The following is a 26,180-nucleotide window of genomic DNA, read 5'->3' as shown; positions in this document are numbered from 1 at the left end:
GTATAAACAGCCGTAAGTCATTAAGAAGTAAGGGTGAGCGCAGATTGTCTGTCTCGCTCATACATATACGTGAGGCGGCACATGGTAACATTTCGATTTTTTGGAGTGTCCAGGGTGTGGTCTAGTGTAAGAAGTGTGAAAAGAAGTGACGTCAAAAGACTTACTTATCTGTCTTCTATTGCGTGGGTTATTAGGTGGATTACCAAACTTATCAACCCTGGTGTCAGGGTTATTATTAGTGATGTTCCGAATGTCCGTATCCGTATCCGCGTATATCCGATATAAAAGAAAAATGCGTATCCGTATCCGTGTCCGTTACTTTTCACGCGGATCTTTTACGGATCTTTTTCAGGTGATTAAGTAGAATTATTAAAAAAAAATATTTATTTATCAATTTAGATTGTTTTTATTTCTTAAAATCAAATATTTGGCACCTTTATATTGCAAACATTTCGATACATAGATCTTTATAATGAAAGCAAGATAAAATATCACTTTTATAACAATGAAATAACTAAAAGCTTAATCTTTTTTTTAAGAAAATAAAGATATGTATCCGTATCCGTATCCGTATCCGCGGATGTACATTTTTAACGATCCGGCACATCACTAGTTATTATTTAGCTGCTAAAGGCCCCTGACCTGACCTTCCGCACGGATCCTCTTACTTACCTGTGAGAATATAATGAACGTGCCAGTCATCCCTCTGATGGAGTCTTCGCTGATCTCCTTGACGTAGAGAGGGCAGACGACGAAGGCTCCTCCAGACCCGAAGCCAATGAGTGCTCTTGCGCCGATGAGAGCAATTGGATGAGCGCAGATAAGCTTTACCGCCCAGCCTAGCTGTAGAAGAAAAATATTTATGTATTTAATAAGCTCACGACCGAGCATAGCTCTCTCCATTGCTCAGCGGGCAATGGAGAGAGCTATGCTCGGTATTTCCCTGCTGGATCGAATCAGAAATGAGGAGATCCGCAGGAGAACTAAAGCCACCGACATAGCTCGGAGAATTGCAAAGCTGAAGTGGCAGTGGGCAGGACACATAGCGAGGAGAACCGATGGCCGATGGGGCGGAAAGGTTCTGGAGTGGCGACCACGTGTCGGACGACGCTCAGTGGGTAGGCCCGCTACAAGGTGGACCGACGATCTGGTGAAGGTCGCGGGAAGCCGCTGGATGCGGGCAGCGCAGGACCGATCGTCGTGGAGATCCTTGGGGGAGGCCTATGCCCAGCAGTGGGCGTCATACGGCTGATGATGATGATGATGAAGCTCACGACTATATTCCAATTGGGGTAGTCAGACGCACATCTGCAAACGCAATGTAATAATAATAGGCTTGCTTCTCAATCGCAGGGCGCCGCTTCGAACCCTAGTACAGTCATGAGCAATATAATGTACCCACTTTAGGACTCTGTCACGCCAACATATTTGACATGTAGTGAGACTTACAATTCAATTTGTCAAAAAAGTTAATGTGACATGGTACCAAAGTGTATACATATTAATGCTCGTGACCGTACCGCAATTGCACCAATGAGTTATTAATTTAACACAACACACACAGACACATACACACACACACACAGCACCGGCGTTCGTGGTCCAGTAACGGGTCCTGGGTTCGAATCCAGGTGGGAACATATCACAAAAACCTCTTTATGAGCCCTGGCTGGTTAGGTCATTGCAGGGTGATCACCCGTTTATCCGAAATTAAGATGATCCGTGCTTGGGACGTTAAGCCGTTGGTTCCGGTTACTTCTTACTGATGTAAGTGTTTGGCGGCTCAATAATAACCTTAACACCAGGGTTGATGAGGTTGGCAATCCCCCTCATAGCCCACACGATAGAAGAAGACTACCACAGCTGGTTTGACCATTATAGACGGCGATACGGTTCACTTATCAGGTTGGTCAGCTTGATGTGCTTTGATGTGGAGATACTTTATTAACTGTACCTACTTTTACCAACTTAATGTACCCATATCTAGAATTAATATTTGATTTCTGATTTCTTGACGAGGCGTGGATACTTAGTTCATCTTGTGATAGACGTACATTTGATTGGCCTAAATGGGATAAAGTAAGCGTATGTTAACATGTTGTAAACAGGTATACTTTATGGCAAACGTCTCAATCGTCTAAAAGAAGACTCGTCTAAAACTACTGCATCTTCTCACAGCCTGAACAGGATCAAAGTGAAACTCAAAAGCTTTATTTCTCCAGGGATATGATGACGTCAATGCCAAAATAAAAGAAGTAATCAATAAAGATCCCAGATATTTTTATACGCATAAATAATTCGAACGAGCAAACTTCTTTGTGGGTTCGCTTTCATTCAAATCGCTTCACTTCATACCTACTGTTTACGAATGAAGATAAAACATTGTTCACAAAATGAAATATTCGGAGAAATGACAAAGATTTAACAAGGCTTCAGAAAACATTGTGCAGAATTTGATATTACCTTGCTTATTGTTAATGATATACAGGGTGTTAGTGACATCGTAACGAATACTCAGAGGGATGATTCAGACCATGATTCTGAGTTAATATCAAGTGGAATTTTCCGTCGCAAAATTCATGTTATTTTTTTAGTTTTTTTAAATTATTTTCAATTCTATACTTTTGCGATGGAAAATTCCACTTGATATTAACTCAGAATAATCAGCTGAATCATCCCTCTCAGTATTCGTTACGATGTCACTTACACCCCATACAAGTACATGTATACAGTAGCCATACAAGTAGGTATGGGTGTTAGTGACACTGTAACGAATACTGAAGGGGATAATTCAGACCATGATTCTGAGTCGATATCAAGTGGAATTTCCTGTCGGAGAAGTCATGAAAATATTAGAGCTTATTTAAATTATTTTCTGTTCCATACTTTTGCGACGGAAAATTCCACTTGATATCAACTCAGAATCATGGCCTGAATCATCCTTCAAAGTTTTCGTTACGATGTCACTAACACCCTGTATATACCTCCACCATGCTTGGTTCGCAGAAAACTAATTTCACGTGAATGAAAATGCTAAAATGTTTATACCCTTTTGAAAACCATTAACAAGAAACCTTGTTTTAGAAACAATATTTATTAAAAATATACCGGGTGTTAGTGACATCGTAACGAATACTGAAAGGGATGATTCAGACCATGATTCTAAGTTAATATCTAGTGGAATTTTCCGTCGCAAAATTCATGAAATTTTGAGTTTTGTTTTTAATTATTTTCAATTCCATATTGTGCTTTTAGCTGCATAGAACCCAAATTTCAATAAAAAAAACAATAATGACAAATTATCGAAAATTTTCGATGTAATGGAGACAACAGCTGCTCGAACGGGTCAACGGCCACACGCACCGCGCCGCGCGCCCCGCTCAACACGCCCCGCTCCGCGCGCCCCGCGCCGCACGCCGGCGGCGCGGCGGCGGCGCGGCCTACAAAGTAGGCACTACGAACCGATCCTATTTCTTTCTCTGTCTATCGTAAATTATAAATTTATTTTATTCTTATTCTTAAATGGACGGATAATCAACAGGCATAAAATTTATGGAATACACGTCAATTTTAAGCAGAAATCTAAAACAACCGACAGAATTAAGTTACCAGCGAGATACCTTTTTGATTCGACCGGGTTATTCATTCATTTACTCATAGGAATCAGGGCCATTATCTACCTAAAACAGTTGAAACAGTAAATAATTGTATTCTTTGTTGTCATTAGAATAACTAACAACCAACTAACACAACCACCACAGATTAGGTAATTAGTTACCTACTATGTCAACCATCCACCAACTTAGTATGTAAGTACATACGCAAAACCTCGCTACACAAAAATCGAAAATAAATAAATAAATAAATCTTTTAGATCAATACCCATTATTGTTACAAAGCAAGACCTATCGGTACTATCGCTAGTATCGATCTAAATGTACTATCACTACTTTCGATAGTTTAGACAATTTTCAAGTTCAACAATTGATAATCTACCTATCGATAGTTCGGCAACTCCGCCGCGTAGGCAATGTCGGCATGTTCAAAGAAAAAAATTGTCCGAGTGGAGTGATCTTATTTTTCTTGTTACATGTTGGTACCGTACCGAGGTACTAAGTACTAAGTTATTCGTAGTTTTAAATCTCATTGTTAAATCATCAGTAAAGAACTAATTAAACCTATCCTGTTCTGTGTACAATATTCATGTAACGGCTACGTGCTTACATAAGTACCTAGTAGACGGGAGCAACGACTTAACGTACCTTCCGAAGCACGGATCATTTTACTTTCGGACAATCAGGTGATTAGCCTGTAACGTCCCAACCAAAGGCCTTATAAACAGATTTTTGTGATATGTCCCCACCGGAATACGAACCCGGACCCTCCGCATCCCATCGCTCAACCACTGGACCACATAGGCCAAGAAGGTTCTAAGACATAATTAAAGGATCCTGGGACGCAAGACCTCCGAGTTAGGGCTTGTTTGATCTGTCTTGATGGATACTCGGACGTGAATAGCCTCACGGATCAAGGACAACGCGCGCCAATAAAGTAGGCATTACGAACAGATACTAGGTATTTCTTTGAGTTGATAGGTATCAAGTGAAGTTTCCTGTCGCCAAATTAATAAAAAAAATAGATTTTTTTCAGTCCCATATTGTGTTTTAAGCTGCATAGAACGCACATTTAAAACAAACAAATAAAAATTACTAATTATTAAATTTTATCAATGTCATCAATAATAATAATAACGTATCTACAACTTCAGCTATGCGCAGGTGAATAGCCGGCGCACGGGTCAAGGGCAACGCTCGCCAATAAAGTAGGCATACGAACAGATACTATTTCTTTCTCTGTCACTTGCACCATAAACATACTCTCTCTCTCTCTCTAGTCGTCGGCTCGACTCGGCCGCGGCCAGTGCGTCGTCGGCGCCCTTAGTCGGCGCCTTTGATGCTTTGCGCTAACGCCGCCGCCGCGCGCTTCCGCTCAGTCGAATACTGCCGTGTCATACGAATCTCTGCTATCTCAAAAAATGCTGTTTTGAGTAAATCGCCTTTAAAGTTTTTTTCAGTTAATCGTCTGTATAGTTCGTATTAAGTGAAATATCTGTCATCAAAATATCAGAAAATATTCTAAAATGTACTCTGAATAACAGGCACTTTTGATTTTTTTCTTTATTATAATAGTTTTTATTTAAATCGAGTTTAAGAGTTGTGCATGACCACTCTTCCATAGAAATGTGGTCACGCGGTCTGTGCTATATTAAGTTAGCAGAGTTTGGCACATGCAGCCGGTTTGTTATTATAACGTTAATCTATCTATGCTAATTATTAGTTGTAAGAGATGATCATTACAAGCTTTCTATAAAGACTGCTTTTTGGGGTAGCCCGGGTTGAGTAGACTAAGTGAAATGGATACAAGGAAAATATTTATATTAAGTACTTAGTTTAATTTTGATATCTACAAAATTGGAAATATTAATGTACAAGTTGGGAATTCCTTTTTTTCTACCCTGACATACTTTTTTTGCTTCGTACACATTCATCAATCAGCAATCAGGAGCTCAGAATTATGTAATTTTATAATTTTAAATAAAATAATCTAAAATATAATGAACGTTTAGAAAAAAATATTTGTGAAATATATAATTATGTTCAAACTTCTTCTCAATACAATAAAAAAAATGGGATTCCAACAGCATGTTTGCAATCATCAATCACAATGCCATAGCCAAAAATGTTTTAGGCATAACCTTCAGGAATCAATTAATTCCTCCTCACAATTTTCATCACTCCAAAATCATCGGCACACATGCACCACCCCTTACTAAAAACATCTGTTGAACCCTTACTAAATTCAACCATCCTCAAGGCCAGCACACCACACCCCCTTGGAAACACCTTCCAGTAGTTCGTCGCAAAATAAAATAATGTTTTCGTGGCCAAGAGTCTGTATTGTCGTTCCTTCCGGCGACTTATTTACTCTTTCTCCACACAATCTGCTAGACTGCATAACTCCCCTCTCCCGAAAACTTGTCTGCTATGCAAGCACGAACTGTACCAGACACGATGGAAGTTTGCACCGGCTCGAAACATACTCCCTACGCTTTTTGCAGCCACAAGCGTAGAAGAGTCAATCAAGAAGATCATTGCTGAAAATGGATCTCCACTCTCAACAAGAATGTATGATCCTGTGAAGTTTGTACTTCAGAGTAGGAATTTGGTTTTCTATTGCGAGGGACAACCCTCGAAGAAAGTAGAAAATAAAACTATAAAAACTGGCCTCCTCCGCCTGCTTCGCCTCAGTATCATATTTCACCCTTGAGACAAACGTCTCAATGAACAGAACCAACGTTCTTGAAAACAGCAATCCCCACAGCTAGCCTGGGCATGCAAATAGCCTCCTGCACATCCACAGCAAAAATCTCGTCAACAGTAGGTACCTTCATTATTTAGATCGCCCTATAAACATATCTACGGGTTTCATATGTGGAATAAGTCTGTAAGCCTATAGAATTATTCCACATATAAAACCCGTAGATATTCAGAAGATGGTGTTAAAATTGAAAGTACTGCCAAAAAGCTTTTAGCTTAGGATCATATTTACATACTATGGATGTGGAAACCAACCGTAAAGGATTATTTTTCGAGAAAGGCAGTTCCACTGCAGGCTGAAAAGTCCATAATACAGCATCAGCATTCTGTCTCTGTATTGAACAACCCTTGCAACCACAAGAACTTGGCTTTGAATTGTGACAATTATACCTCACAAAAGAAAAATATAATTCTCTTCTTGGCTATGATGAGATCAATCAACTCGTCCTCACTTGTGACTGCAGAATACACAAAGCTCTGGAACCAGGGTACACCCTCATAGCAACTGATACAGTTCCCGGTTGCACAGCGAACTCTTGAATTCTCGAGAGTAAAAGAGATTGACGATCTGACAGATTATCACAAAAATCGACAACACAGACCATCAGTCCACAAAACCTGAATCCGTTTCGCGACAAACCACAAAAACTGCTTCCAAGGGGGTATAATATACATAAAACCCTAGAAGAAGCCGAACCCAGCAAAGATTCAACAAATGTTTTACAAAAAATCGCATTCGGCGAACGAGAATCATCTAGGAACAAAAGCAATAAACAAAATAACCCTGTGCTCATGAACTATTTACGATTTTGATGCTGCAATTGATGATCAAAACTAAAAATAATATTAATAGCGATGATGTTATCGTTTGCTCAGTTATGAAAGCCCAGGGTTACATCTATTGCAATTCTTTATTCTACAAGAAAAGTCACAAGACCTTATCATCCTCATCACATTTGAGTATGCTTTCTCACAACAAACAGTTTTCCAGCCTGGTATTGTATCCTCCCATTGATGGTTCTTGCAAAACTCGATCCTTTGACCAACGGTTCCAGGTATCACTGTTCTAAAGAAGTTTCCCATTCTTATTCAAACCAAAAAATATTTCCCCTTTATGCCTGGTTCAAAGTATTTTGGGTCCTCGACTTCTCTCTCAGATTCAGGAAGTGTTTCCTCCCTGGGCGCCGGGTTTGGAAGTACAAAGAATGTCGCGAATCGCTAGGATTGCCTTCGTCGTAGTCACGCCTATCTATTGTAACTTTTAGTTAGATGAGTTAGGCGTGACCCACATGCAAAAAAATCAAGTTAGCAGACTTTGTCAACCTCTGTTTCTCAAAAAGTATCAATAAATTTTAAAATGTTTTTACTGAACTATGTAGAGCATAGGATATAAACCCCTTTTGCACTGGTTATTCGTAACTCGACTATTTTAAGATAGCAGACTTGTGCGTGACACGGCAGAATACTAAGCTTGACCCGAATCGCGTGATGTTTTTCGAGGATATTTTTTTCGTGTTTGTGAGTGTTTGTTTCATTCTGTAAATGAGTAGTGTCGACTATGATGAGATCATAGACCATTTACTGCGCAAAAGTATGGAAGATTGTTGATGTTTATTAAAGAGCAAGGTGTTGTGTTTGTGAGTGCGTGTGATACCTACCTACCGCGGAGGAAACGCGATGTTGCATACCTACGTGACGTGACATGTTCTAGGGTACCTACCTAGGTACTTCATCCGAAGGAATAACAATTAAGGTAAGGCAAGAGTAGAGTTTTTATTGTTAATAAGTTAGGAACGTTTTAATAACTGGTAGGTAGGTACCGTGCGTGAAAAATCGTGGCAGTAGGTGTTCTACTTCAACAAACAACATTTTTAAACGTTGAACCACTACTAAGCATCTAAATACAAGAGAATGAAAACTCCTACCTAGATATCAACATCGTATCTCACACGCGTAACGTAGCCGCGCGTAAGTTTAGCGTCTGTGTGGCGCGTTGTTCGACTTACATTGCGGCACAGTAAAAATTGAAAATCTTAATTAAACATTTGCGACAAGAAAAACACCCACCATCGTTTTTAGTACAATAAAATAGGCGTTCCATTTTTTTTTTCGTTACGATGTCACTAACACCCTGTATAAATATTAGCTCAGCTGGAGAAACGCTCTCACTGTAAAGTTGCAAGTTCAAAATTTCAGCACAAATCCAAACCCATGATTTTCGAATTTATTTTCTAGATATTTTTTTTACACCGGCTTCTCAATCAGGGAGCATAGGTTTGAACCTCGTTACTGGACTTGACCCACTGCACCATCAGTTATTATCTTAAGTGCAGTTTTCACTAACACAGTTGGCTCGGCCATCATCTTCTTCTCTCGTGTGGGTTGTGTCGAGGATTACCAACCTTATCAACCCTGGTGTCAGGGTTACTATTGAGTCGCCAAAGACCCCTGACATGACTCATGTAACGACTACTTACTTACATCAGTAAGTAATAACCGGGACCAACGGCATAACGTGCCTTTCGATACACGGATCATCTTACTTTCGGACATTTACGTGATCAGCCTGTAATGTCCTATATAGATATTGTGATATTTCCCCACCGGGATTCGAACCCGGGACCTCCGGATCGTGAGCCTAACGCTCAACTGCTGGACCACGGAGGCCGTTATAGACGGCGATACGGCTCACCACCTATCATGTTTGTCGCGGCAGAAAAAGGGCCAAAACTTATGTGAAAAGAGATTTGTTACCTAACTTTTAGGCAGATAAGACCAGAGTACAAGAAAGAAAAATTTGAAAAAGAGAAGCTTTTTTTTTGACGTGACTTATTGTAGATTTGCCGCAGATGGCATTAACTACTTGGCCGGACAAATGGGGAGCGCTGAAGGCTCTCACCCGGTACAACGTTTAAAACAACAGGCCTGAGGGTGCCCAGTTGGGCGCGAACCTCGGCTCAGGGCGTCGTCTGAGAGGAACGAGAAATAGAAGCAGCCAGTGTCCTTACTATTAAAGAGTTTTTATAACGGGAATATGACTGGTAGAAAGAACTTACAGCAATAGGCACAGATGCGCATAATAAGGCATTCTTCCTCCCAAACTTGTCTGCTGCTGCTCCGTAGATGAAGACGGCTATAGGGGCAAATATGAACATGATGGAAGCCATCCACGATACAGCTTCTTCACTTGAAGGTTCATGTGACGGTGAAGAATTTCCCATGAGTAAAGCCTTGTGAGGAGATATCCAGCCCATTGCCGTTCCGTACGCTAGAATGGGCAGGCATACTGAAACAAACAGAAAAGTCATGTTTAAATAAATATATTTCCTCTTGACTCTCAGTTTGGTTACATGTTAGAATCCCAGCATAGGCCTAAACCAATTTTGAATTCATGTTTGGATGATAAATGATTATCACGTGCTAAGCAGTGAAAGAAAACATCATGAGGAAACGATGCGTTTCGGAGGTTTAAAATACTCTTGACTTTGTTTTTAAACATATTTATTTCATAATGTCTTTAGAATTATCCTGTTTTTACAGGGTCCGTTTACCTAACCTCAAGCTTTGACAGGTCCGGTTTTCACAGAAGCGACTGCCTGTCTGATCTTCCTACCCGCGAAGGGAAAACCAGCCCACGTTACACGTTAGTTCACATACCTACGAAAATGCATTTCTCGGGAATGTGGGTTTCCTCACGATGTTTTCTTTCACCGCTCTGAGCATGTGATAATAATTTAGGATCTAAACATGAATTCTAAAACAAATTCGACAATTATTGGTTTCGGCCTACGCTGGATTCGAACCTGCGACCTCAAAGCGAGAGGCAAGCGTTCCAGCAACTGGGCTACCACTTTGACATTTGATATTAATGTTATCAACTCATATGGAAGAGATGCAAATACCACCTAGTAAGGTTTTTTATAGTACATAACTAGTATAATTTTATAATCTATACTAGCTTGTAAAACTAGTTATTTATTTATTTATGTACTTAATCGTTAACAATTTTTACATTGTGTTCGACATTATACATCATCCATAGTTAATCCGTAAAATGGGTCACCCTAACGGAACCCCGACAATTGGTAAGTATATTAGCTACCATCGACTGCTGATGTGAATTTGGAATCGGTAGCTACAATTACCAACGACTGCAGAGTGGATATATAACAAAACCATACAATTTATTTTCCAAATAATAGTAACAAAATATAATAATTTTACATACATACATACATACATACATAAACTCACGCCCGCAATCCCAAATGGGGTGGGCAGAGCCACAAGTAATCAAAGACAACTTGCAGCCACTGTTGATACGAAGTCCTAAGATGGATAATATGATGAACCTTATGGTGATAAGGGATCAGCCTATCGCCCATAACATTAGTCCATCATGTTAGAGGACGCAATCCCTCTGACGGTTTTTACGACATGCCCGGGAAGAGAAGCAGCTGAACGTGTTCTATGTTTTTTATTTGCTCCCATAACAGCATAGAAGATAATAATTTTATGCTACTATAAAATATTTATTTACAGTTTTACCTACAAGAAGATGGGATTTTAATCACTTTAATAATGCTAGAAACATAAAAACACTTTTATGGTTTCTATAACTGTGTTATTAATTGTGATATGAGATTTCAAATGCGGTATTGTCGTTAGAAATAACACATAACTAAAGCTCACAACTATAACCCAATTGGGGTAGTCAGTAAGTACATCCGTCGCAAGATTTGACTCAACGAGCTTTCTGTTAGATAAACGTGATAGGTGGTGAGCCGTATCAAAAAAAAGCAATCCGAAGCACGGAATCTGTCTTTTAAGACAGTAGTTAAACAAAAACTTTACAAAAAAGGTTATTATAAAGTTACTGATTATTTAGAAGATATGAATGCATGGGATTAACTGTCTAAGAACTGATATTAGGCAGCTAAATTATTCAATTGTATGCCAATATTTTATGTTTATTTTTATTTTTTTTAAAGAACGTTAGGGCCATGTGCCGAGGTTTTTCTTGCAGCTTCTTTTCCCCGGCTATACAGGTTGTGAGAAGCTGCAGTAGTTTTAGGCGGATGAGACGTTCGTTAAGTATGTAAAATTGACGATTCAAAGTGTAACTATGTTACCTATTGAAAAAAGATATTTTTCAATCTGAATTTGAATCAACTTATTTTTTTCAGACAATCAGGTGATTCTAGCCTGTAAAGTCCTTACCAAACAAAGGACAGTTTCACAAAGTGATTTCGACGATTTCCACATCGCTCTAACCACTAGACCATGGAGGCTGTTAAACCTATTCATAAAAAGTTTAAAAACTTCAAATAGTAGACCTTTTTAACTGACTGCAGCAAAAGTAAAAAGGAGGGTTTTGGTTTGACCGTAATGTATGTTATGTACCGAATGCCAATCTGTCCTAAGAGTTTGGTTATCACGTCACACGACCACGGGTACCTCTTAAACATCACTATTCGGAAGAATTTCAATTTCAGGAGCTCGGTGGCGCAGCGGTTAACGCGCTCGGACTGCGATTGTTGAAGCTAAGCAACTTTCGCAAAGGCCGGTCATAGGATGGGTGACCACAAAAAAGAAAGTTTTCATCTCGAGCTCCCCCGTGCTTCGGAAGGCACGTTAAGCCGTTGGTCCCGGCTGCATTAGCAGTCGTTAATAACCATCAATCCGCACTGGGCCCGCGTGGTGGTTTAAGGCCCGATCTCCCTATTCATCCATTCTTATCATACTTGTCAATAATTCTGCGGCGAAGCAAAATAGAGGGTTATGTTATATTACTTATATGCGGTCAAACGACCGATATGTATCTGTGTGAGTACAGTCATGAGCAATATAATGTACCCACTTTAAAACTCTGTCGAACTAACATATTTGACATTTAGTCAAATTCAAATTCAAATTCAAATTCATTTATTCGTCAACATAGGTAAAAGAGTTGTTACAATATAATATATGTCGCACTATGTCGCACCTTTCGGTATACGAATTTAAAACATAACAGATTATTAAATTACAAATAAAATTATTAAATAAATTACAATAGCATTCAATATAATCAAAATAGAAAATTAACAAATATATTGTAATGAAATGTCTTTTCAATATAAACGTTAGAAAATTAAAATAAAATAAAAATACAAATGCTAATAACTTAAAAAAACTTGCACAATGGTGTACTTAAATCTAATTCCACTTTCCATCAAAAAATTCCCTAATATTATAAAATAAATTATTAATCAGAAATACTTGTAATTTAAATGAATTCATTAGTGAGACTCACAGTTCAATTTCTCAAAAAAGATAATGTGACATTTTTTTTTTTTTTTTTTGACGTGACTTATTGTAGATTTGCCGCAGATGGCATTAACTACTTGGCCGGACAAATGGGGAGCGCTGAAGGCTCTCACCCGGTACAACGTTTAAGACAACAGGCCTGAGGGTGCCCAGTTGGGCGCGAACCTCGGCTCAGGGCGTCGTCTGAGAGGAAAAATATTTGAAAGAATTAATCGACCCTAGTGGGTCGATAGCGATAAGCGCTGAATGAGGGAAATCGTCGACCACGCCGGCGGGGTCGGTATCGGGGTCCTGAAGTGTTTGGTGTCGCGAGCTGATTGGCTGCCTCTATGGCTAGAGTAATCGGGTCGTCGGGATCGTATATTACGTCCTTCGGACGCCGATACTTTTCAGTACCGTTCCTAAGCGGGATGTATTCGGAAGCCGCAACTACCAGGGGATTTGGGTGGTGCGGAGCAGAATCGAAAAAACGTTTGGAAGCTAATTTGAGCCATTGGGCAATGGTTGGCAGACCTAGGTCAATGTGCAGATTTTCATTGCGAAGGAACCACGGAGCTCCCGTGGCTTTCCGCATGAAACGATTTTGTATTACCTGTAGACGGTGGATTTGAGAGGGACTCGCATGAGCGAAAACTACCCCTGCATAGGTCATGATCGGACGGATGCAAGTCGTGTAGATTTTGACCTTATTCCTAAGGGACAATTTACTTCGCTTGTTAAGGAGACAGTGAAGACGGCCCATTACAAACGCGGCGCGATCGCGCACACGTTTGATATGGGCCTTGAAAGTAAGACGTCTATCTAAGACTACGCCGAGATATTTGACTTGCTCCTCCCAAGGGATCGGCTTGCCAAACATCTTAATGATTTTAAGTTGACGGCGTGACCGTGGCGTGTTATAATAGCCCTTTGAAAAGTACACCGCTGCACTTTTCTCCGGGTTTACCTCGATTCTCCATTTGCGAAACCACTTGCCCAAGGCATTGGCCGCGCGTTGGAGGATTCCGGTCATCATAACTCGACCACGGCACGAAGAATAGATGGCTGTATCATCCGCAAATAAAGCTAATTCGGTATTAGGGGATTTGGGAATGTCACTAGTATACAATGAAAATAGTAAAGGGGAGAGGACGGAGCCTTGTGGGACTCCGGCATGTATCGGGTGCGGTGACGAGAGCGTCCCTTCCACGCGGTAGCGAAAGGTTCGATTTGAGAGGAAGTCTCGTATGATGTGCACGAGACGGTCTGGCACTCCCAGTGAATAAAGCTTGTAGATCAAGCCGTTGTGCCAGACTTTGTCGAACGCTTTCGCCACATCGAAGAAGAGCGCTCCCGTAGCGACAGGTTTTTTTAAGTTTAATCTACTGGAGATATGTTCAACAATACGGTGCACTTGTTGAACGCAGGAGTGTTTGGTTCTAAAACCAAACTGCTCTGGTGGAATAAGACTATTGGATTCGGCGTAGTCCCGTAATCTAGCAAATATGAGCCGCTCATAAATCTTCCCCATGGTATTGAGGAGACTTATAGGGCGGTAACTGGAAGGTTCGTTTTTAGGTTTCCCAGGCTTTGGTATACCAATTACAATTGCTTCTTTCCACTGCTGTGGAAAGACGCAGTTGCTCATGGCGACGTTGAATATTGCCGTTAGTAAGCAGATGAGGGGAGCACCGAAGTTTTTAAGGACACGATTCGTGATACCGTCTGAGCCAGGGGCTTTTCGGGTATGAAATCTTTTGATGATACCTAGTACCTCTTCCTCAGTAACCTGTGGAAGAGGAGGATCGGTGGGAGGTACAGAAGCCCTACGCTGAACTTCAGAGTTCACCGTCGAGAGGTGCCTACGATCGATAGGGAGAGTACTGGGCGAACATTGGGCTTCGAGACTGTCGGCAAGGCATTCGGCTTTTTCGTCATCGTCAAAAGCGGGGGGTTGGTTAGGCCTATTGAGAGGAGGAGTAGGAACAACCGTATCCTTTTGAAGAGACCTAGACAGCTGCCAGATGGCCTGGTGGTGGGGCTCAATGCCGCTCAAAAGATTATCCCACCGATTCTGTCGCATGTCATTAATACGTTTTCTTACAGTATGCTGCAAGAGACGCAAATGACGGCGACATTCCTCGGTGCGATTGGAATCATATGCGCGGGTGGCTGCGTTTTTCTCCGTTAGCAGATCACGGATGTCGGTAGGCAGTTTCCAGCGATGGTCTTCCATCTCCGGAACCTGTTTTGAACTTTCATTCAAAACCGACCTCACGTGATCCGTGAGGGAGTTAATAGCTGTCGAGGCCTCGATAATGTGACATGGTACCAAAGTGTATACATAAATATTAATGCTCGTGACCGTACGTCTATTCCCTCCTAACATATAACTCACTTATCAGAATTTCATAAATGAGGTGTCACTATAAGTGTCTTGAATGTCCGGTGTTATGACATTTCCCTCATTCAGCGCTTATCGCTATCGACCCACTAGGGTCGATTAATTCTTTCAAATATTTTTCCTCTCAGACGACGCCCTGAGCCGAGGTTCGCGCCCAACTGGGCACCCTCAGGCCTGTTGTCTTAAACGTTGTACCGGGTGAGAGCCTTCAGCGCTCCCCATTTGTACGGCCAAGTAGTTAATGCCATCTGCGGCAAATATACAATAAGTCACGTCAAAAAAAAAAAGGTGTTATGACACGTCACGCTAAATTTAATGTTGCGCCCTCTGTAGGACATGGAATGAGAAAGAAATCTCTTTTCCAAGGGTATTGTGTTGTATTTAATTTATATAAATAAGTTTACGACTAATAAATAATCATTTAACCATTGTTATGTTAGCTGATGGTGCCACCATATTTATAATTTGTAGCTATATATAGTATAATGTAATCATTGGGTTTTTACCTTTAATAAAAACATTTTTATTTATTATTATTATTTATTTATTATTTATATCAAGTGAAAACCACATAAATACAGAATTTGTAAAAGAAATAAATAAGTTAGTGACATGCTTACATAAAAATAATTCTTAAATATTGTTTTTATTACCTATTGTTTTTGTATGACGCTATTTTATTAACGATTATGTAAGTTTTCAATGTTTATGACAATTATATAAAATCTGGGGGCACGGAAGTGGTCTCGCCAAGACGAGCAAAACAGGGTACTACTTACCTTTTCTCGAAACGTATCGTCGAATTTTGGAACCCTCATAACTCAGGTTTGGATTATACCAGATAAACCGAATTATCAGGATTTGTTATCAGTAGTAGATTTAATAAATATATAAAGTTTCAAATTTATAGCTATTATACTTTAGATTTTATTTATATGTAAAATCTCCGATTTTGACACTCGCTGACTCACAAACGATCATCATAATTATAAGGTATTTCCAGATGTCCTAGAAGGTTGAAATTGGGGATGTAAGCTAGTTCTGCAACTTGGAATTTTCACCTTCCAAACAGAGACAAATTTATTACTGAGGTTAATTGTATTGAACGACGTGAAAAGATAAGTTTGGCGCGCTGTAGCCGTAGTTTAGTCGTAATTTGTTTCGTATAAAAATAAGGAATAATACTACGTATAAACGGGCAAGCCCCATATTTTGCCTAAAGTGTAGCGTAAGTTAGTGTTTGTATAGTTAGCGCGGGTGGAGTTAGAAGCTTGGCTCTACATGAGATCTGATAACTTTTTGTCATTGCGATCGATTTGATTTCGTCTTGGCATCATTTTACATGAAAATGTATTTGTGGGGATTAATGTGATATTGAAAACCATTTATTTAATTTGTTGTGTTATGGTTGATATGTAACTTAGATAAACTTAGCCTTTATTTTAGAAGGTAAGTGTGGTTTGCTGAAATGGTTCGACCAGGCCGCGGCGGCAGTCTGTCGCACTGAGGGTGCTGAGGGTTAACTGGTGAAAAAAAATCGCTCATAACTCCCATTCTCACTGTGAGGTCACACTTTCGAATCCCAGTACGAAACGAATTTCTTTTCGAATGTATGTTTGGATTATGATTATCACGTGCTCAGCTGTGAAAGAAAACATCGTGACATTCCCGAGCAATGTATTTCAGATGTGACCTAGCTTGTATCATAATTAAATCACATAATAACGGGTTCTTACCGCGTTTAAATGGGGATATGAGACTCCCGATATTTCGACACTGTTGCAAGTGCCATGATCACGGGATGACTGATGAGATTGGAGTGGAGTAGGTAGATCCATAATTTCTCCCCTCTTTCTTTGCCGCTCATCAGTCATCCCGTGATCATGGCACTTGCAACAGTGTCGAAATATCGGGAGTCTCATATCCCCATTTAAACCCGTTATTATGTGCTTTAATTATGATAATAACCGCGTAAACTTAAAACAATGTATAGCTTGTATTGTGCTGGTTTTCCCTTGGTAGATGGGAAGGTCAGACAGGCAGTCGCTTCTGTAAAAAACCGGACCTGTCAAATGTTCACGTTAGGTAAGCGGACTCCGTGCAAACGGGGTAACGCAAACAGATGATGAATGCCTCATAAAATGTAATTGTCGGATGATTATAATTATGTCTACTCCACACGTGGATTAGTTCTTATAGACAAATGTAGCATAGTTTTAGCATAGTTGGCACTGCGTCCATAGTAAAAATACATTTGAGTACGACTTCGTTGTTAAATAAAAAAGATAATTTGTAATCGCTCTAATTTTGACTGGAAGCATCACAGTGTTCTTTCTATGATTTCGTATCAAAAGTGGCTGCAAGTTGTCTTCTAATGACTATCCAGGCTCTCTCTCTCTTTATTTAGGAGCTGCGCTCTTGTCGGTGGAGTAATCGCCATTACTCCATAGATAGGGCGTGTAGAACGGTGGTTGCCCCAATCACCTTCCGTTCCGCAGTACCGACCGATGTTTTAGCTAGAGCCCTACCAGAATCCATTTCCTCGGCCTCCAACCAGTACTGATACCGCTGCTGCCCGGCATCAGGGGTACTATCCAGGCTACGTTCCCAAAAAATATACAGATGGCGCTGTACAGAGTTGCCTTCGTTAACCTTCTAATTTTATGGATAACAGGCGTATACATCTTTTATCTTTGTTAAATTAAATTACAAGATCCAAACATTGAGACGCGTTGGCTTGCTCGCGCTAGAGATGTGACTGACCATAAATGGTAGACTATTAGGTATGTCCCATACAAACATAGTTAAGGAAGGTATTAATAAACTAATCTCAGCTTCGAGACTGCCTTCAAGAACATGTCAATGTGACAGTTCTCATATAAAACCAGAGATTTGGGCATGACCTTGAGGGCAGTCTCAGGTGCGATTCGTTTATTAATACCACTCTTAGAATTGAATCGTATGGTGTCAGACGTCACACACACAGATGCGCGTGTACTATAATGTTAATGTGTGTAGTGTAAAACGAGGTTGTTTGTATGAAGTGTCCGAGGTGTGCTCAAACAACACATCTTCTACTCATTATCATTCTGATCAAAATAAAGAGAAGCAAATAGTTAACAACATAATTCTGTCATCATCATCAGCCCATTAACGTCCCCACTGCTGGGGCACGGGCCTTAAACCATCGATAGGGAGATCGGGCCTTAAACCATCACGCGGGTCCAGTGCGGAATGATGGTTATTAACGACTGCTAATGCAGCCGGGACCAACGGCTTAACGTGCCTTCCGAAGCACGGATGAGCTCGAGATGAAAACTTTTTTTTTTTTGGTCACCCATCCTATAACCGGCCTCTGCGAAAGTTGCTTTACTTCAACAATCGCAGACCGAGCGCGTTAACCGCTGCGCCACCGAGCTCCTCATACGTCTATATCATATTAAAATTTGATCCAAATATCAAAAATTATACTATATTTTTGAATGATTACGTACTTACCCGAGCAATGAGAAAATAGGTAATTATTATCTTAAAACTGTACAGCGCCATCTATATTGTTTTTGGGGAATGAAGTCTAGAAAGTCCCTCATTCGTTGTGACTTAGCCCACTTCTTTTAACGTTAGGTGAACTGTCACACTAGTTAGTTAGTGGGCTCTGTTTTCCCGCATTCAGACTCTAAGATGGCCGATTATGCGAGCTATTGTTGACTACGTAAGCCAACCTAAGTCCTTCCAGAAGCTCAGAAGCCTCCTGGGGTTTTCACAGGCTTCGCGGAGCGACCCCATTCCTTTGAGGATTTGTACTCCCGTGCATGGGGGGCAGTTTCTTCTGCGTCCAGACAACCTCTACAAAAGTGGGCTGTCCGTTATCCCTATATTAAATATATGTTTGTTGAGTGGGCATTCGATTCTGCTCCGCACCACCCAAATCCCCTGGTAGTTGCGGCTTCCGAGTACATTCCGCTTAGGGACGGTACTGAAAAGTATCGGCGTCCGAAGGACGTAATATACGATCCCGACGACCCGATTACTCTAGCCATAGAGGCAGCCAATCAGCTCGCGACACCAAACACTTCAGGGCCCCGATACCGACCCCGCCGGCGTGGTCGACGATTTCCCTCATTCAGCGCTTATCGCTATCGACCCACTAGGGTCGATTAATTCTTTCAAATATTTTTCCTCTCAGACGACGCCCTGAGCCGAGGTTCGCGCCCAACTGGGCACCCTTAGGCCTGTTGTCTTAAACGTTGTACCGGGTGAGAGCCTTCAGCGCTCCCCATTTGTCCGGCCAAGTAGTTAATGCCATCTGCGGCAAATCTACAATAAGACACGTCAAAAAAAAAAAAGTTGAGTGGGCAGTGACCCGTAATGCTGCCCATTACTATTCGGAGATCGTTGCGGTTTAAGCGAAGCAGTCGAGTCGACGGGTAAAGCTCTTGGATATCATAAGCATGATATTCTTCGACTATCTGCATGTGGGCAGCTCGTCTTAACTGACACACTAACTTTGCACCTAAGTTTGTGAATTTACATATAGTTTAGTATTTATTTAATGTACGATAAGGCGCAAAATTACAGTCAGTGTCTTGCAAAGTAATAAATTAACTGGTTGCACTTAAGACCTGCTGGTTACATGTCGTTTCTGTAATAGACCAAAAACACCTATAAAAACATAAGTTTAATAATTATGACAACTAATGGTTCATAATTTCAGCACTGTTTACAAATAATTCGCTGGGCTCACTGACTGAATTTTTGCTCTTTGATTGTATTATACAGTCATGAGCAATATAATGTACCCACTTTAGGACTCTGTCGCACTAACATATTTGACATTTAGTGAGACTTACAGTTGAATTTGTCAAGAAAGTTAATGTGACATGGTACCAGTTATATTTTAATGCTTACGTAAGATCACGCTTATTTCCCGTTGGGGTAGGCAGACACCACGGAATTCTACTTACTACGATCCTGACACCACTTTCGTTTCTTCCACTCTCATCGAAGTCTTCATGCTCGCCGGTTTATAGTACTCTTGACCTGGCCTTTCTTTGAAATATCCTGAATCTCTTCGCGGTATGTACGCTTGGGTATTCCTCTTTCAACCCTATCGCGTTACACGTAATATAGTTTAGTTTTTATTTAATGTAACTATGAGTACTACCTACTATGTTGATAGTTGATAAGCTATTTTGAAACCTTGGCAAAGATATAGTAATAAACATTATCACTTATAAATAAAAATGTATTACCTCCAGATCGCGAGCCTAACGCTCTAACCACTAGACCACGGAGGCTGTACGATACCATGCACTCATATCTTCTAAATAATCACTAAACAACTAAACATTTATTCAGAGTAAAGGCAACCTAATTCTCAACTTAAGTACCTAGTTATATTTACATCAATAGTCTTTCATCACTTTAAACACGACGTTGTTTACAATCAGTTCGTATTGACGATGGTACTAGAAAGGGAATCAATGGAACAGAAGATTTTCCATAATAATTAGTCCACTAGAACGATTATGAGATAATTATTTTAATTGCAGCAATTGAGTCGGAACATGTAACTGTATCTCGCTACGGTATTACAGAGGACATCTTTGTAAAATGTATGTTAATGTATTATTTACTATTCTGTTAACTATTATGGATCCCCAGCGTAGTCGATTAGGACAATCGGCTTGCGACTATAAACGATAAATATTCAGACATCTGAAACCAGAATCTATTTTTTTAGTTTTACTCTTTTACACACCCTCTCACACACACTCACGTACAACTACATTCCACACAAAGAGAGGATCTTTCTTTCTTTCTGTTTTTTTTATTTTTATTTTTTTTTGTCTTTTTATTTTGTTAAGCCAGTCATTAAAAACTTTTGTATTTCTTTGTTTTGGTAACATAAGTGCGTAAACTAGCTAGCTTAAGTAACATAAATATCCAGGAGAGAGGCATCATAGGCTGTAATACAAGTATTTATATACTTAGTCAGCTATGGTACCTACCTATTTATATCTGTGTCCAAGACTAAGCTATTTTAAGGAAAAAATTGTACCTACTTTTTTGGCAATAAATTATTATTATTATTAATCATTTATTCAACGTAATTATCACGGATAAACTTGTTGAAGGTCAATGTAACATTTTTTAATTTACGTCATTTCGCAAGGTGTTATGGCTGAGGAGAAGAAATGACAAGAAACTGCAACAGCAACACATCTTTTAAAAACCAATGAGGATATACATTACAAGTTATTTAATAACTAGAGGAACACATTCAATTATTAATACTTCGATAAGGAGCTCGGTGGCGCAGCGGTAAACGCGCTCGGTCTGCGATTGTTGAAGTTAAGCAACTTTCGCAAAGGCCGGTCATAGGATGGGTGACCACAAAAAAAAATCATCTCGAGCTGCTCATTCGTCCTTGAATTGTGGTAGGTACGCGGTTGGATTAGGATTAAAAAATATACAGACAGACTTTCGCATTTATAATATTAGTGGGGATATGGATATAATTTCTAAAATCTTTTTCTATCAAAAAAGCTAATAGGCTAGTCTCCTACCAGTGAAATCAGTTACTTTTACTAGACGTCAAAACACGAAACTATAGAATCTGTATGAAAACACTGAAAACGTGATAAAATGTCGGACTTATTATTACGATTTTCTTGTTTCAAATAAGTTAAATAGATTATTTTTTAATAATTTGCTTTAGTTTTAGATGTGTATTTATTTATTAATCAGAATTTCTTTATTCAAGAGCTGCGCTCTTGTCGGTGGAGTAATCGACTTCATTACTCCATTCTTCTATTCTAGTATAAGTATAATAAAAAAACATAACACTTACCAACTATTGACATTAATATTTGATTATGTTTGCTCCCTTGTTGTGGTCCCTTCTCCGAACTAACTTTATAAACTTTGTTCACCATTTTGTTTTAAAATTTTCAACGTTTTAATTGAAATTAGATTCAAATATTCGTAGAATAATAATTTATTTAACTAGTTCACGCAGCCTCTGCGTATTGAAAATAAATAACTAATGTATTTTAACAAGAACTTTCACGGATACCACGTTTTTCCCGCTGAAAAATGATTCTGTTTTTAAATTTTATATTATTTTTAAATTAAAATTATAACCAGCTAATTCTTGTTTGTATTTTTAATAAGATTTTGATCGTGCAACAACAACGGTGGTTTTAAATTCTAATTATTTTCAAGTATCAATATATTCCGTTCCGTATAATGTTTCGTTCTTTTTTAAACGTGTTTCGCGCAGGCGTAGACGCGTGCGATCGCCTTGGACGCGTATGACTTTACAAGCATATATAATCAGTAATTTTACGTTTATATAGGTACTTACTTATTATTAGCTGTGATTTGATTTATTTCAATTACGGCACAGTTGGAAGTGCGTCTATTGTCGTGTCAGAGGTCGTCAGTTCAATCCCGCTTGTACATTATAAGGTGTTTTACGGTGTTTTATGACCAAATTGGAGATGTCCTTAGAAAAGGTTTAATACGATCTACTCTGAACAGGCGTGCGTGTATGAAGCGATTCATGAATGCGGAGGAAGCAAGGGAAGTGTGTCAGGATCGAAGCAAATGGAATTATATAGTCTCTGCTTACCCCGGCGGGAAATAGGCGTGAGTTTATGTATGTATGTATGTTTTATGGTGTGTTGTAAGGTGTGTACCAGAAAAAAAAGGTAAAACAGGACAATGCAAAGTGTCCAAGTGGACACTTTACCTAAACTAAAGATTTGACTTGGCGTTACCTATTGGTATTTTTTTTTCTTGCACGATTCAAATCTTCAGTAAAAACAGCATGCTAATTCGTTCAATGGTCTTCGAGATCATAGAGCGGAAGAAAATATATTTATACATATTTTTTTTGCAAAAGAATGACAGTCAGGTATTAGTAAACTAATCTCAGCTTTAAGACTGCCCTCAAGATCATGTCAAAGGACTTAAGAACAGTCTCAGCTGAGATTCGTTTATCAATACCACCCTTTGTGTCTCATCTTAAAAATGAAGACAATGTTTTGAATTTTCATCTTTTCGACACCAGTAATTTTACTCAAAATATTCCCAGAGAAACATCAATAGTTAGGAATGCCTAATTGTCTCCGGACACTTCGTACAAAAATTTCGTCTTTACCACGCGTGCGTAGGTGCGCGCGAGACAGATATACCGCGCGCGCTCTCTTACTCCTTAACGGCTTATTTATAAATCTAACTCAGCACCCATAAGAATTGGTGCGGGGCGGGGAATGTACGAAGGTTTGAATTTTAATGACTGCTTTAGCCCAAGTTTACTAACAAAAAAATTCAAAAATATTTATTTTTCAAAACTGGCTTACAAAGTTAGCGCTTTTTGAACGTCAAAAAAATTAAATTACAAAAAAAATATTATGTAACTAGCTGTAAAACTACTACCACATCGGAATCTGTAACGCTGAGGGAAAGACGTGGCCAGAAAACCTCCCAGCACAGGGCCCTAGTCCTACTGTTTCATGCTTTCCTTTCTTTTTTTTTAAAATCCAGTTTGTATTACATAATTTATAGACTTATACAATCAGACAACTTAAATACAAACAGACGAGGCCATTTGGTAGAGATTAGGGGTCAAGTTACTGATTGAATTTACCATAGAGAGCACGGAGTTAACAGAGATTTGTGGCATACGTAAGGATTTTACCCAATCAAATACATAAAATGTTTTCTAAGGGTATGCGCGCACGAGGAACATTTTGTCTCTGCGACTATTATGTCTCTCACATCAAGTCTAGGGTTAATATGGAAGTGCGCACACATAGCGACGCGACTTCCGATAGATTTTTTGTCTGCGGGTTCGAAGACAAGCCCGTGACACAACTGTCTCCTTCCCTATTGGTTTTAATGTTTTGTGCATCGCGACAAAATCACGACCGTTTTTTTTTTCTTTTTTGACGTGACTTATTGTAGATTTGCCGCAGATGGCATTAACTACTTGGCTGGACGAATGGGGAGCGCTGAAGGCTCTCATCCGACACAACATTTAAGACAATAGGCTTGAGAGTGCCCAGTTAGGCGCGAACCTCGGCTCAGGACATCGTCTGAGAGGAAAAATATTTGAAAGAACTAATCGACCCTAGTGGGTCGAATAGCCTCCGTGGTCTAGTGGTTAGAGCGTTAGGCTCACGATCTGGAGGTCCGGGTTCGATTCCCGATGGGGACATTGTCGAAATCACTTTGTGAGACTGTCCTTTGTTCGGTAAGGACTTTTCAGGCTTGAATCACCTGATTGTTCGAAAAAGTAAGATGATCCCGTGCTTCGGAGGGCACGTTAAGCCGTTGGTCCCGGCTATTAGGCGTAAAAACACCTCCACCAACCCGCATTGGAGCAGCGTGGTGGAGTATGCTCCATACCCCCTCCGGTTGATTGAGGGGAGGCCTGTGCCCAGCAGTGGGACGTATATAGGCTGTTTATGTTATGTAAGTATGTATTACTTTTTCAAATGTTTTTTTTTCGATGTGGCCTTTTCTCTTTAGTTCTTCGGGGATTATTTACGGGAATTCACATAAAATATAAGGTACTTCTACGATTATAATGAGATGGAAACGGTCAAAAGTTTATCAACATTGAATTTGCAAGATGTTTACATAGCTAATGTCTACAAAAGGTGGGAAAGGGGATTCCTTCAGTTCAAAGTAATATTCCAACGATACTTTTTATTTAATTATTATAATTACTTACCTCGTTTTCCTTAAGTACCTTTGACGATAGAAGTCCAAAAAAAGCGGCCAAGTGCGAGTCGGACTCGCTCATGAAGGGTTCCGTAACAGCAAGTAACATAATATAAAAGTAAATTACGGTTTACGATTTATGATGTATTAAAAAAAAACTACTTACTAGATCCGGTTCAAACCAATTTTCGTTGGTAGTTTGCATGCTAATCTACATCATATATTTTTTTTAGTTTTATTTTAGGGGGGGGCACACATTTTACCACTTTGGAAGTGTCTCTCGCTCAAACTATTCAGTTTAGAAAAAAATGATATGAGAAACCTCAATACCATTTTGTAAGACCTATCCATAGATACCCCACATGTATGGGTTTGATGAAGAAAAAATGACGGTGAACGTCGTGTCTTATAAAGAAGTGAAAGAATTGGCTTTTAATAGACAAGGATGGAGAATGCTACACCGACAAGAGCGTGGCGCTTAAATTGATGAATTTAAGCGCCACGCTCGGCGCTTAAATTTTGTAAGGAGTGTCTGACGAATTATTTGTTTAAATCTGTTTATAGATCACCTTATCTGTTTAGATAGGTACCTACCTATAAGTAGTTATATGCTATAGAAAGTACAATGTGAGAATCAGTGATGTGCCGTTCCTGGGAAAATTCCCAAAGTGGGAATGTCCCTTGTTTTAAGTTTACGCGGTTATTATCATAATTAAAACACATAATAACGGGTTCTTACCGCGTTTAAATGGGGATATGAGACTCCCGATATTTCGACACTGTTGCAAGTGCCATGATCACGGGATGACTGATGGGATTGGAGTGGAGTAGGTAGATATCCCCATTTAAACGCGGTCAGAACCCGTTATTATGTGTTTTAATTATGGGAATGTCCCTGTTTTAAAATGAGCACAGATGAAGGGTAGCTTGTCTGTCGGTTTTTTATAGGATACACTTCGGTTAGTGTATCCCAGTTAGTAGAACGCTTGCCTCTTACTTTGAGGTCGCAGGTTCGCATCCAGCACAGGCCTAAATCAATGATTATCGAATTTGTCTTCGAATACATGTTTGGATCATAAATGATTATCACGTGCTCAACGGTGAAGGAAAACCACATTCCCGAGAAATGAATTTTCGGAGGTATGTGACCTAACCTTTATTGGGCTGGTTTTATCTTCGCGGGTTGGAAGGTCAGACAGGCAGTCGCTGCTGTAAAAAACCGGACCTGTCAAATCTTCAGTTTAGGTAAGAGGACCCTGTGAAAAATGTGATAACGTTAGGAAGATGACACTTCGCCGAGTGTGCGCAGGAACTTCACGAGTTAATTTCACCTACTCCATTCCATCTACGGACAACTAGACGTCAGGAGGCATTTC

At 39.7% G+C, this 26,180-nt stretch overlaps 1 protein-coding gene across 1 annotated transcript in view; it reads right to left on the bottom strand.

Annotated features, from left to right (window-relative positions):
- LOC126376572 (facilitated trehalose transporter Tret1-like) overlaps positions 1–22,384 on the bottom strand; it is a 55,390-nt gene extending 33,006 nt beyond the window's left edge. The window contains exons 1-3 of the mRNA XM_050024053.1: positions 21,923–22,384; positions 9,434–9,663; positions 673–843 (exon numbers count right to left, since the gene is read on the bottom strand). Coding sequence (XP_049880010.1) covers positions 673–843; positions 9,434–9,663; positions 21,923–22,007 — 486 coding nt within the window. The 5' untranslated portion in view covers positions 22,008–22,384. The remainder of the gene's footprint in view (positions 1–672; positions 844–9,433; positions 9,664–21,922) is intronic.
- Positions 22,385–26,180: the final 3,796 nt, after the last annotated feature.

This window comes from Pectinophora gossypiella, chromosome 21, assembly GCF_024362695.1.
Source record: "Pectinophora gossypiella chromosome 21, ilPecGoss1.1, whole genome shotgun sequence".
NCBI classification, from domain to species: Eukaryota; Metazoa; Arthropoda; class Insecta; order Lepidoptera; family Gelechiidae; genus Pectinophora; species Pectinophora gossypiella.
The sequence above is the reverse complement of the archived record's forward strand: the minus strand, read 5'-3'. Positions and strand labels throughout refer to the sequence as shown.